We start from the raw sequence: 10,956 nt of genomic DNA on the forward strand, positions 1-10,956 counted from the left end.
GCCTGACAAGAAACGTTTCAAGTCAGATAAGAGTAGACTCATTTTGTTCTGATATGTTAATATCATTTTAAGAAAATGAAACGAGCTTTCTACAAAATTTACGAATAACTGAAAACTAGATACTTACCACAAGATATTATTTAAACAAGATAGTCCCTTGGCTTTTAATCATGCCGTTTTTAAACACGTAATTACATTCAACAAACCGCAAACGTATGGGAAATTATTTTGAAAACGAAACAAAGGCTTAGTCATAAATTTCATCATAGCCAGTTTCTGACTAACAGGCTAAATTTTTGAAACTTTGGGCATTCTGAAAAGCTATAACCTTAGTTTATCTACGTATAAAATGTAAATGAGTCATTGATATTGAGTTAATTTTGTTAATACTGAAAATTAGAAAGGCCCGAAGCGTTTACGCGTTTGACGAGTTACTTGTTAATTAACCGGCGGCTAGTTTGAAATAATCTTCCTAGATGGCAAAATATTCCCAAAACTAGGCTTTCTTTGATGAGCTCTCGCCATCTATCGGTTTATTTTCCAAACTTTTTTAAATTCAGAGAAACACTTGCCATCTACCAGCAAATAATAGCAACAGCAAACTTATTAAGGCGGTAAATTTGAAACTACATTAGCGTCTATAAGTAAAATTTTATTTAAAAGTACTACACAAAACGAACACGAGGTTTAATATTAAACAAATTAGTAGATAATTATCGTGTATCAAGTCAATTAATAAAAAAAAAATAAAATATATGTTTGAATAGTCAAATGTTCTATATACAATTTATCCTGTATTTCTTGGGAGGCATTTTTGTACATTATATCACACAGCCGAAATTCAGTTCGGTCAAAGACTGGGCGGGAGTAATAGGGCTCCTCTTATCCAAACATTTCTTGGGACGCGTATGTTATGTAGAGAAAACCATCTTCATCTTTGTTCTCCTGGTAGACTTCCGCGACCGTTTTCGATAAACTGTTGATGCTTTTGTTGTTCGTCAGTAGGTAAAATGCTTGAGAGTTCGTTAGCATTGTGCGGTTTCTAAAAAGAACAATTTTCATCAGTAATTATTTTTTTCCTTGGAATGGGTCCTACCACATACCTGATTATGCTTGAAAACTGAGACATGGTTAACTCCTGAGGAACCAGGAATTTCATTTTGTCTAGGAGAGGAAGGTTAACCTCTTTGTGATATCTCTCGACGATTACCTAAATAAAATTATCTCGGTTCATAAACCATTATTTCCAACATAACGTCATTAATAGCGCAATCAGTTGTTCCAGATTTTTTTGCGATATTGCGGTCTGATCTTATCTCAGTTAAGTCTCAAAAATGTAGGCCTAGTCTGGTTCAGAGGAAAATTTATGCGCATCAGCCTGATCCAAATAATGGCTCATAAGAAATTATAATTAAAAAACTGGTAACAACATAAGTCTATAATTTTGTTCCATAAGTTTGTCCCTTTAGGGAATGTTGTACTGACAAAGGAGGGTACCCGAGGTGTTTATAGCCGATTTAGTTCAAAGTCGGCCGTAATGTAGACCTATATGAGATATGAAATTTCCCAAAAGGAGACGTTGCACTACCCATTCGATTTGCCATGGCAACCGAAAATGTTTTTGACCACTTACAACCAAAATAAGATTTTTTCCTTATTTTACCCAAAATTTTTGTAGCTGTGAAACCGAGAAAATCCCATGCTTTTTTAAATGGAGATTTTATTGTTTTAAGTGATCAAAAACATTTTCGGTTGCCATAGCAAATCGAATGGGTAGTGCAACGTCTCCTTTTGGAAAATTTCATATTGGTCTACATTACGCCCGACTTTGAACAAAATCGGCAATAAACACCTCGGATACTCTCCTTGTGAGAGCTAGTAACGGAGTGAAATCATCACAACTAAAAAATCTCCCCCTAGCGAGGCGCTGCAGTCAAAGGCTACGTGTGACGCGGGAGCGAGCGGACGCAAAACGGAGACGAAGCCCGTAGTGCAGTCTATCTTGTGAATAGCTCTCAGTAAAACGTTTGCATGTGAAGAATAGGAAGTGTCACACTTATGTTACAATATTATTTACTTATGGTAACAATAACAATAAGCATGAAATTTAACACCGACACTCTTGCCCAGCTCCGGACTTGTGTTTGCAACTGACTGAGTAATATACAGGGTGTTTTAATTTTATCGCCTCGGGCTCAATTACCTAGAAATTTTGGAATTTTTAGTTTTTTAACGCTAGGTGGTAGACAAAACTGCCAATTAACAAGTTGCAGAGCATACTTTAAAACCTTAAATGAAATTGGTTTGGTCGGAATAGGTCAAATTTGTCACCGAGATATTAGGTCATGAAAAATAACAAGTTGGTAGTAGGTGGCCAAAGCCTTTTCACAACTTATTTCAAAAGAAACCTAACTAAATTGTAATGTTTGTATGACTGCTAAAAATGAACGTTTTTTTAAACTAATTCTTTTTATTGGTAGTTAATTTTGAGAAAAAAAAGTAATTTTTTAAATAACCTTTCCCGATAGTATACATCCTGAAAATTTCACACTTCTAGGTAATTACCATCCTTGGTATTTTTCACCGTGGGAATATTTAGACACTAGGGGGCTCTGTGATTACCTAAGCCGTAATTGCGCAAAATTACTCTGAAAATCAGTTCGGTGATAATTTTTGCAAATTGTCATATTGTCATGATGTTACTAAAGCATAATTCCACCTCTTAATTAGAACTAGGGATTTTAGAGTCTAAGAATATATATAATTCTTAAATTGCCTCTTCGATTAATTAACGCTCTTAATTAAGTACTCTTCTGTTGTAAATTATCAAATGATTTAGTTAACTTGACGAAACACACACTAACCGGAATTTTGTTGGGAAATTTGCGTATGATACCAAGTACCTCTTGTTTTCGGCTTGCTATAAACGAATCCAATTATTAATTTAAGAAAACTTTACTTCCCTCGGTGATTGACAACCATACCTAAAGATTTCCTTTGTTTGAACGACAATCGCTGTCCATTCTTGCTATTCTCGTTTAAATTCTGATCAGTCGCCATCGTCCGACGGATTTCAAACTTTCTATTGTTATTTGGACGGTCAACTGGTTAAATACTCGACGACTATAACCGAAAGCGCGTCTTATTCCTCAGAATAGCGATAACCGCGGTCACGCTGTTCCGTTCCTAAGGTTGTTTTCTCAATCAAATCTTGGACGTTGTACCTTATTAATTTCGCGGCTGTCTAGGGAAAACGCGAAATCGAAAACCAGTCGTCGATAGACGCAAAATGGCGAAGCAGAACCAGCTCGTTCTAATCGCGACAATCAAGAATTATTGCTATCGCTTTGTAACCGCCGTTTAAAACAATACTCTCGAAATGTGACCCCGAGATAACCAAACTCAATCGCTCGATTACTGGAGTGACAACACGTCTTCTCCAGAAATCGGACACGTTGTTTTTTATTCTCTCTTTGTCTTGGAGTGTCTTTGATGCGAAGTACCGATAGCGGGGAGAAAATAGGTCCAATAATACCAAAAAATTTCATCAGAATCTGTTTTTCTCGGGTTCATTTACGTCTAGATTAATTAAATATGTGTAGTAAAAAATATATTTTAACGTGTATCAGAAATCTATAATATTTAACTTAGGGATAAGTATCCACCTCCTTTACAGCTATTCGCTCGAAACACCCACATTCGTACTACCACGAATTTTACAAAATAATTTTTGGGACGAAAAATTGGAAATACCGTATATTATGCCTTTCTTTAGATATTATATGGGGACATGTGGATGCTAAAAAATTGGAAATACCGTATATTATGCCTTTCTTTAGATATTATATGGGGACATGTGGATGCTAAAAAATGCATATCCCTAAAGTTTGGATTAATAATAGTAGTTCTTATCTGGATATATCACTTGGAAAAAAACTTGATAAGCAAATGGCTTTTGCGACAACAGCGCCGCTTTGGCGAAGTTAACGGAGAATTTTCGAAACTCCCGTAACACGTAGCCTTCTACAAGGCAGAACCCGTAACAAACAAACCCCCTTCCCCTTGGATGTAGCTTTGGCTGTATTAAAATTTAACCCCCTTCTCGACCACCCTAAGGTTTTTACATAGTTTAAACCCCTCCTTTGAAGGATTTCTGGCTAAGCCACTGGAGCGTGTTACATTTTTACATCCCATATATATCCTTCCTCGTAAAAGATACATTATTAAACTAATTATCTATAGATTAATTAAAATCCAAAGCTAAAAATCAATTTAAAAATTACATGACGCGTATTTAATTTCGTAGATTCAATGATAAGAAAATTGGCGAGAAAAGTTCGGGAAATAGTTTTTTATTGAAATAAGATTGATTAACGGATAAAGTTTTGACGGTCAGTCCGTGGGCTTTTTTATATATTTTGGTCTTTTATTCGCCGGAATCGACGGGGTGTAAAATAATATAATAACCACGAGCCGGGATCAGTATAAATTCTCGAAGCAAAATACCCACGGATAAACGGGAGGTACGAGCGACTTTTGCAGCACCATTCCAGCCGCCCATGATTAGTCCTACGCGAATTTCGGGTGCTTTTTAAAAAGTTATGGAACTCGCGGTATAATTGCGTCGCTTTTTTACCTCTCCGAGGGGACTTTGACAACCACCGTGTCTGTCTGTCTGTCTGTGGGTGGGTTTATCTGTCAGGCCTGCGTTCGCATTTTCGGGGCAAAGGGTAATCACTGCGTACCCAGTTTCTTAGAATCAGGGAAAAGGTTTTTCCAAAAGCACCCTCTTTTTGTCATTGGGTGTAGTATAATTTTTTAATCGGCCGGGATTCGAACCCGAGCCCTCTTGCACGATAGGTGAGCGTTCTACCGCAGAACCACGGATACAGTTACGCTTCACTGAAAATTAAAAACTCTTCCGAGGAGAGGTATATTTTGGCTTGCCAACTTGTTTTAACTTCACCCGCAGAATCGAGGTTGTTGTACGCTAAACTTAATTTTCATCGCCTAAATGCGGGCATCGCCTTACCAATGTCGTGATACCAGAATATCGGATGATTAAAGCTAGGAGCAACAAACACAGCACCCCACACAAGGAGAACGCAACCCGTCAAAAGTCGTGGATTCTTTCGCGTACATTTTTCATTGGTTAGACGCTTTAGCGCCTGCTGCCGTCGGAAGGGGAAAATCATAGATATAAGAAATGTATATAAAGGTCTAGATAAATTTCGGGGCGTCTAAGCCTAACATATAATACGGAATTGACACCTAGCAGACATCGAGGAAGGCACGTGACCAAGACGCGAGCTCTATTAGCATTTTAGTACTAAGTGCTTGACCTTTCCGCAGGCCGTAGTCTTTAGTATAATTTTTAAGCAGGAGACAATGGCTCTCGCGATGATAGCACGAGCTTTCTTACCGATAGATAGCGCCTTATAAGGATAGCCTGCAGAAATTACGCGTTTCTGCTAGCTGTTACCTCCGTATTCACTCCCTTTGAAATATTTTATCTAGACCTTTATATACGTTTCCTATATCTACGGGGAAAATCAGGGAATTGTCTCCCCCCCCCCCCCCCGCCCATAAAACGTTCAGCGTAAAGGTTCGTCCAATGAAATTTGTACACAACACTGCCTTAGCGTGTTTAAAGGCTAGCTGCGTTCTCCTTGTGTTTGTTGCTCCTAGATTAAAGGAACATTCGTAACCAGATTTTGGCCGTTTTCTCTAACTCTGGGTTGGGTATTGTTTATCCGACACTAAACTGTATTAAAATTTATGAACTGACGCGTTTCGAGTTTCTCACCGAATGCCTACATTGTAGTTAGGGAAAACTCCCTCAAATTTTCACGGTAATGGTCTTTCTACACGAAACACGCGCGATTCGACGCCAGCCAAGAGTAGCCGCTTCCCAAGGATACGCGTGATCTGTAGAAATGTCGGTTGAAATTGACACAACACAAGTACCGATGGTTATAATAATTATTACTAAACTATTTTCTGAGCAGGGGAGCCGCAACGGTTGATTTCATATTTTTACATTTTGGTAATTTTTAAATGCATTTGAGTATGAGAAGCTCATATTTTAACATTTTTTTAATTTTTAAATGCATTTAAGTTAATGAGGATTTCATATTTTTACATTTTGGGTATTTATAAATGCATTTGAATTAATGAGGATTTCATATTTTTACATTTTGGTAATTTTTAAATGCATTTGAGTTAATGAGGATTTCTTATTTTTATATTTTGGTAATTTTTAAATGCATTAAAGTTAATGAGAATTTCATATTTTTGCATTTTGGTAATTTTTAAATGTATTTAAGTTAATGAGGATTTCATATTTTTGCATTTTGGTAATTTTTAAATGTATTTAAGTTAATGAGGATTTCATATTTTTGCATTTTGGTAATTTTTAAATGCATTTAAGTTAATGAGGATTTCTTATTTTTATATTTTGGTAATTTTTAAATGCATTTAAGTTAATGAGGTCTATGAGGATTTTATATTTTTACATTTTGGTAATTTTTAAATGCATTTGAGTTAATGAGGATTTCATATTTTTGCATTTTGGTAATTTTTAAATGTATTTAAGTTAATGAGGATTTCTTATTTTTGCATTTTGGTAATTTTTAAATGCATTTAAGTTAATGAGGTCTATGAGGATTTTATATTTTTACATTTTGGTAATTTTTAAATGCATTTAAGTTAATGAGGATTTCATATTTTTTCATTTTGGTAATTTTTAAATGCATTTAAGTTAATGAGGATTTCATATTTTTTCATTTTGGTAATTTTTAAATGCATTTAAGTTAATGAGGATTTCATATTTTTAAATGCATAAGATCAGGGCAATCATATTCTGGGAATTTTCAAATACTACTTCCAGAGCTAGCGCGGTAAAATAGAGCGATTAAGCAAGACGCTCTAGAAGTTTGAACGACAACGTCGGGAGTATCTAGAGTCTTCTAGACGTCCAGGAATTTATTTCCTTTTTAAATCAGTTAAGAGTGCTTTCACTTTGACTGCTAAATAGAACATGTACAGTTACGATAGAAGTTTAACACATTTTACATGTAGAAATAATTTTTAAGCCCGGGTACTTGATGTAAATAAAAAAAGTGTTGCACCAATACTAAAACGCGCCTTATGTAATTGTATGCTGTTAGCATTGTTTAAAGACAAATATTTGTTTTCGTGTACCCTGCTTTACCTTATATGTGTTCGTAGTCCAATTTCGCCTATAATAGACAAAACTTAGGAGCATTTCAATTTAAACCAGTATTTACAATTGCTAAAACGCACGTTGCTAGAAAAGGAACCGCCTACCATAATTATATTTCGATAAATATTATACTACGTGCCACCTAGGAGCAACAAACACAGCACCCCACACAAGGAGAACGCAACCCGTCAAAAGTCGTGCATTTTCTCGTGTACATTTTTCATTGGTTAGACGCTTTAGCGCCTGCTGCCGTCGGAAGGGGAAATTACGGAAATTGTCTCCCCCCCGCCCGGAAAACGTTCAGCGTAAAGGTTCGTCCAATGAAAGTTGTACACAACCAGTGGCATAGCCGGGGGGGGGCACAGGGGCCACATTCCCCCCCCCCCCGAAACGTATGGTCGTACGTACAAATATTTTTATTTTTTTACTTTTTTTTCAATGGTGTGCCCCCCCCCCCCCGAAACAAAATCCTGGCTACGCTACTGTACACAACAGTGCGTTAGCGTGTTTAAAGGCTAGCTGGGTTCTCCTTGTGTTTGTTGCTCCTAGGTGTCACATTAGCTCGACAGAAATATGACGTCGTTTTCAAATTATTAAAGGTTCTGACTCCGAAGTATAGACGCTAAAAAAATACCACGGAGAACAATCACGTGACTGTGACTCTCGACGTTGTCGTTCAAACTTCTATAGCGATCTGCTTAACCTCTCTAATCCCTCTAAATTATGAGGTGCAGGAATTCATACCTCAACTTTGAATGCTTATCCTGCCGTATCGCGTATGGTAAGATCACTCTGACGGCTTTGGCCCCACCTACGAGATAAAAAATCCCCTCTACGCGCGTTCCCCTCTCACGTATAGATGTTTGTTAAGTTAACATAGTGACGTCAAATAAACCGTCAGCCACATCGAGACGAAAATCTGCCGCGATAAGCATTCCAAGTAGAGGTATGGATTCCTGTGGGGCGAGGGGTCGGACATTTACCAAAATCCCGTACACTTTGTCTAAAATCGCAAAATCTTTCAACTCTCTCTATGGTAAATTAACATTGAAATCCCAAAATCACTTCAAAAAGTAATGATAAAATCGCCAAATCTCTACCAAATCCCGAAATCCCGTACAAAATAATGGCAAGTGTCCGACCCCTCGCTTTGATGTGTAGTAAGCTTATTTCACAGCTTTTATACCCTAACATTTTCACGCGCAAAATGAATTTATTATTATTATTTCTAAAATTCCAAATCTTCAGTCTCAATTTTTATCGTTTTAAAACTTAAATTTAATTACGTTTCGACTAAGTAATATAAACGCGAAAATTTTGCGTTTAGAACCAATCAAAAAGGAGGGATTTGATTCAGTGCCCCCTACGTCACTGTGCCAAAGGTGGCGAAATTTTCTGAACGACGCGGAAATCTATTTTCTCGTTCGACGAGTTTTAGAAAAAGGAGCGATAATGATTTTAAAGCGAATTTTTCTTGAAGGCGGCTAAGATTGTCATTTTATTTAAATAAAACACACTTCAAGCGTGGTCGCTACGTTGGAGAAAAACGTCTGCCTGCAAGCGAAATATATTCCTTTGTCTGACGAAAATTATTTCCCAATCATTTTCTTTTCAATGAACCTCCAAGGTGAATAAAAATCAACTTTATTCTCATTGCATTCGTTTTTCTTACGCATAAGCTACCCAAGTTTGTTTTGTACGTCAAAAGGAGGAAAAAGATTTGGATCAATAGATAAATTCGTATTATTGAGAAGAAAACGCGTGGCTTTATATTCTAAAGAAGAAAATTCAAGCGAGGAGGTGCTTGTAAGAATAGAAATATTCCTTTGCAGACAAAACCGTGAATTTTCACTTTTTCAGCGGGTAGAAGGTCAACATCGTTGTAAAATTACGTTATTAAGTCGTAATTTCTATCGTTAAGCGCGCGAATTCGGCCAAAGGCTATTATATCGCAATCCCCCAAAATCACACAAAACAGATTTCGATATGGCGTCCTTCAAAAATTGCGGATACCGAAATATAAAAAAATGACCAATGGCAGGCATGGAGAAATGCTAAGGAGTCGTATGGTAAAAATAGCTTAAGAAAGTTAGTGGGTTGAAATTTATTTATATTTTTAACGTAGTCCTTAAATTTGGAAAGTGGAAAACCAAAACGATAAATTTATTGTATAGTCTATGATGTCTTTAGTAAAGTCATAAGTATTATAATGAAATAAGTATGACAATTGTTTTAATGCTAATTTTCTTAAAGAACCTTTTTTCAGTCCACTTGTAAGTTCCGTGTGAAACAAGGCCTCATTGAAATTTTATTTATGGAAATGTTACACAGAGAAACACTTAATTGTGTTAAATATGGTAGGCGTAAATTTCGGCTTAGTTATATTTAGACACGAGGTGGCTCTGTACTGAATGTAATCATGATTGCGCAATAGCTCTAAAAATCAGTTCGGCAAAATATTTTTGCTAATTGTCTTCCTTATAGTTATTATGTTACTTATGATATAGTTGCCTATATAATTAGTCTATAGGTTATAATAATAACTCCCGATTCTTTGGTTAAACCATTGTGTGTATAATATTGTTATATAAGTGTGACACTTCCTGTTCTCCACATGCAAAAGTTTTACTGAGAACTATTCACAAGACAGACTGCATTACGGGCTTCGTCGCCGTTTTGCGTCCGCTCGCTAACGCGTCACACGTAGCCTTTGACTGCAGCGCCTCGCTAGGGGGAGATTTTCTTCTTGTGATGACGTCAATCCGCTACTAGCTCTCAGTAAAATATTCCTCAAAGTGACAAACTTATGAAACAATATTATAGACTTAAATTGTTAAACTTATTAATTACGCGACAATATGCAACTCTCATACTGCCGTTTCTGGCATCGGTGACTCGCGCATTCTAGAAACTTCTTTCTAGAGTGGATCACTATCGCCATCTGGTATTAACAGCTAACTATATAACATGTATTATGATATATGTCAGCAAGATCAGGCGAAGGGAATTTTCTTCCACAATTTTTTTTAATCGACCTATTGAGATAATGTGGCTGACACCGTTATGACGCCAAATCCGCAGAATCTCCCGATGACGCTCTATCACGACAAAAAACGACCCGGTTCTTTACCGCCATCTTTGTCTGTCTCCTTTCTCTGTACCGGTCTGCTTATTCTCGTAGGCCGCTGGAGTGCTTAGGCGGAGCAGCGGGGTACAAATACATAGTGATATGTCTCCTTTCTCGGGATCGCGATGGTGCTCCAAAATGATACGACTCCTTACTTCGTTCTCCACGCTGACGCAGGTAACGCGAGTGGCATCCCAGCGCTCGCAACTTCCTGAAAGCGTCGTGTCCAAAATTGAAAGAGCCTTAATGGCGGGGAGTCCCCTTCGTTGTGTTTCGAAAGTGCATTTTTTTCTATTATTCGTCTCTGTTTTAAAATGATAGCCCGGGATTTGGCGCGGTAATGAGGCGTGCAGGGACCAGACACTTCGGCTGCCAGAACGAACCGACGCGACGGTCCATGGCTGACATTTCGGCGAAGGCAGAGTTCGCCCTCAATCTAGCGTCTCTTTCAGGATTAAGAGTGTGTATGGGAAAGATCTGTGATCTCCGTCAAAATATTTCAATATTCGTAAAAAGGCCTGCCAACCAACCACCCACCGTTTTGCGTCCTCGTCCGAACGTACATAATCTTTTACCCAACCCGAAAGCGTCGCTGACTTTGAGT

At 37.4% G+C, this 10,956-nt stretch overlaps 2 protein-coding genes across 7 annotated transcripts in view; both read right to left on the reverse strand.

Annotated features, from left to right (window-relative positions):
* Wdr62 (WD repeat domain 62) overlaps positions 1-448 on the reverse strand; it is a 47,580-nt gene extending 47,132 nt beyond the window's left edge. For all 6 annotated transcript variants that reach the window (XM_090152876.1, XM_090152873.1, XM_090152874.1 and 3 more), the window contains exon 1: positions 128-448. The gene's annotated coding sequence lies outside the window, so the exon portion shown is untranslated. The remainder of the gene's footprint in view (positions 1-127) is intronic.
* Positions 449-804: 356 nt separating this feature from the next.
* On the reverse strand, positions 805-3,478 carry LOC149935494 (microtubule-associated protein 1 light chain 3 gamma-like). Its single transcript, XM_090152880.1, has 4 exons — positions 2,985-3,478; positions 2,865-2,920; positions 1,104-1,210; positions 805-1,042 (listed from the first exon to the last, which is right to left on the reverse strand). Exons 1-4 carry the CDS (start codon positions 3,058-3,060, stop codon positions 883-885), a joined length of 399 nt encoding a protein of 132 aa, XP_090009006.1. The 5' UTR covers positions 3,061-3,478; the 3' UTR covers positions 805-882.
* Positions 3,479-10,956: the final 7,478 nt, after the last annotated feature.

Source organism: Leiobunum rupestre, chromosome 7 (genome assembly GCF_980474605.1).
Source record: "Leiobunum rupestre chromosome 7, qqLeiRupe1.1.hap1, whole genome shotgun sequence".
Taxonomy (NCBI): domain Eukaryota; kingdom Metazoa; phylum Arthropoda; class Arachnida; order Opiliones; family Sclerosomatidae; genus Leiobunum; species Leiobunum rupestre.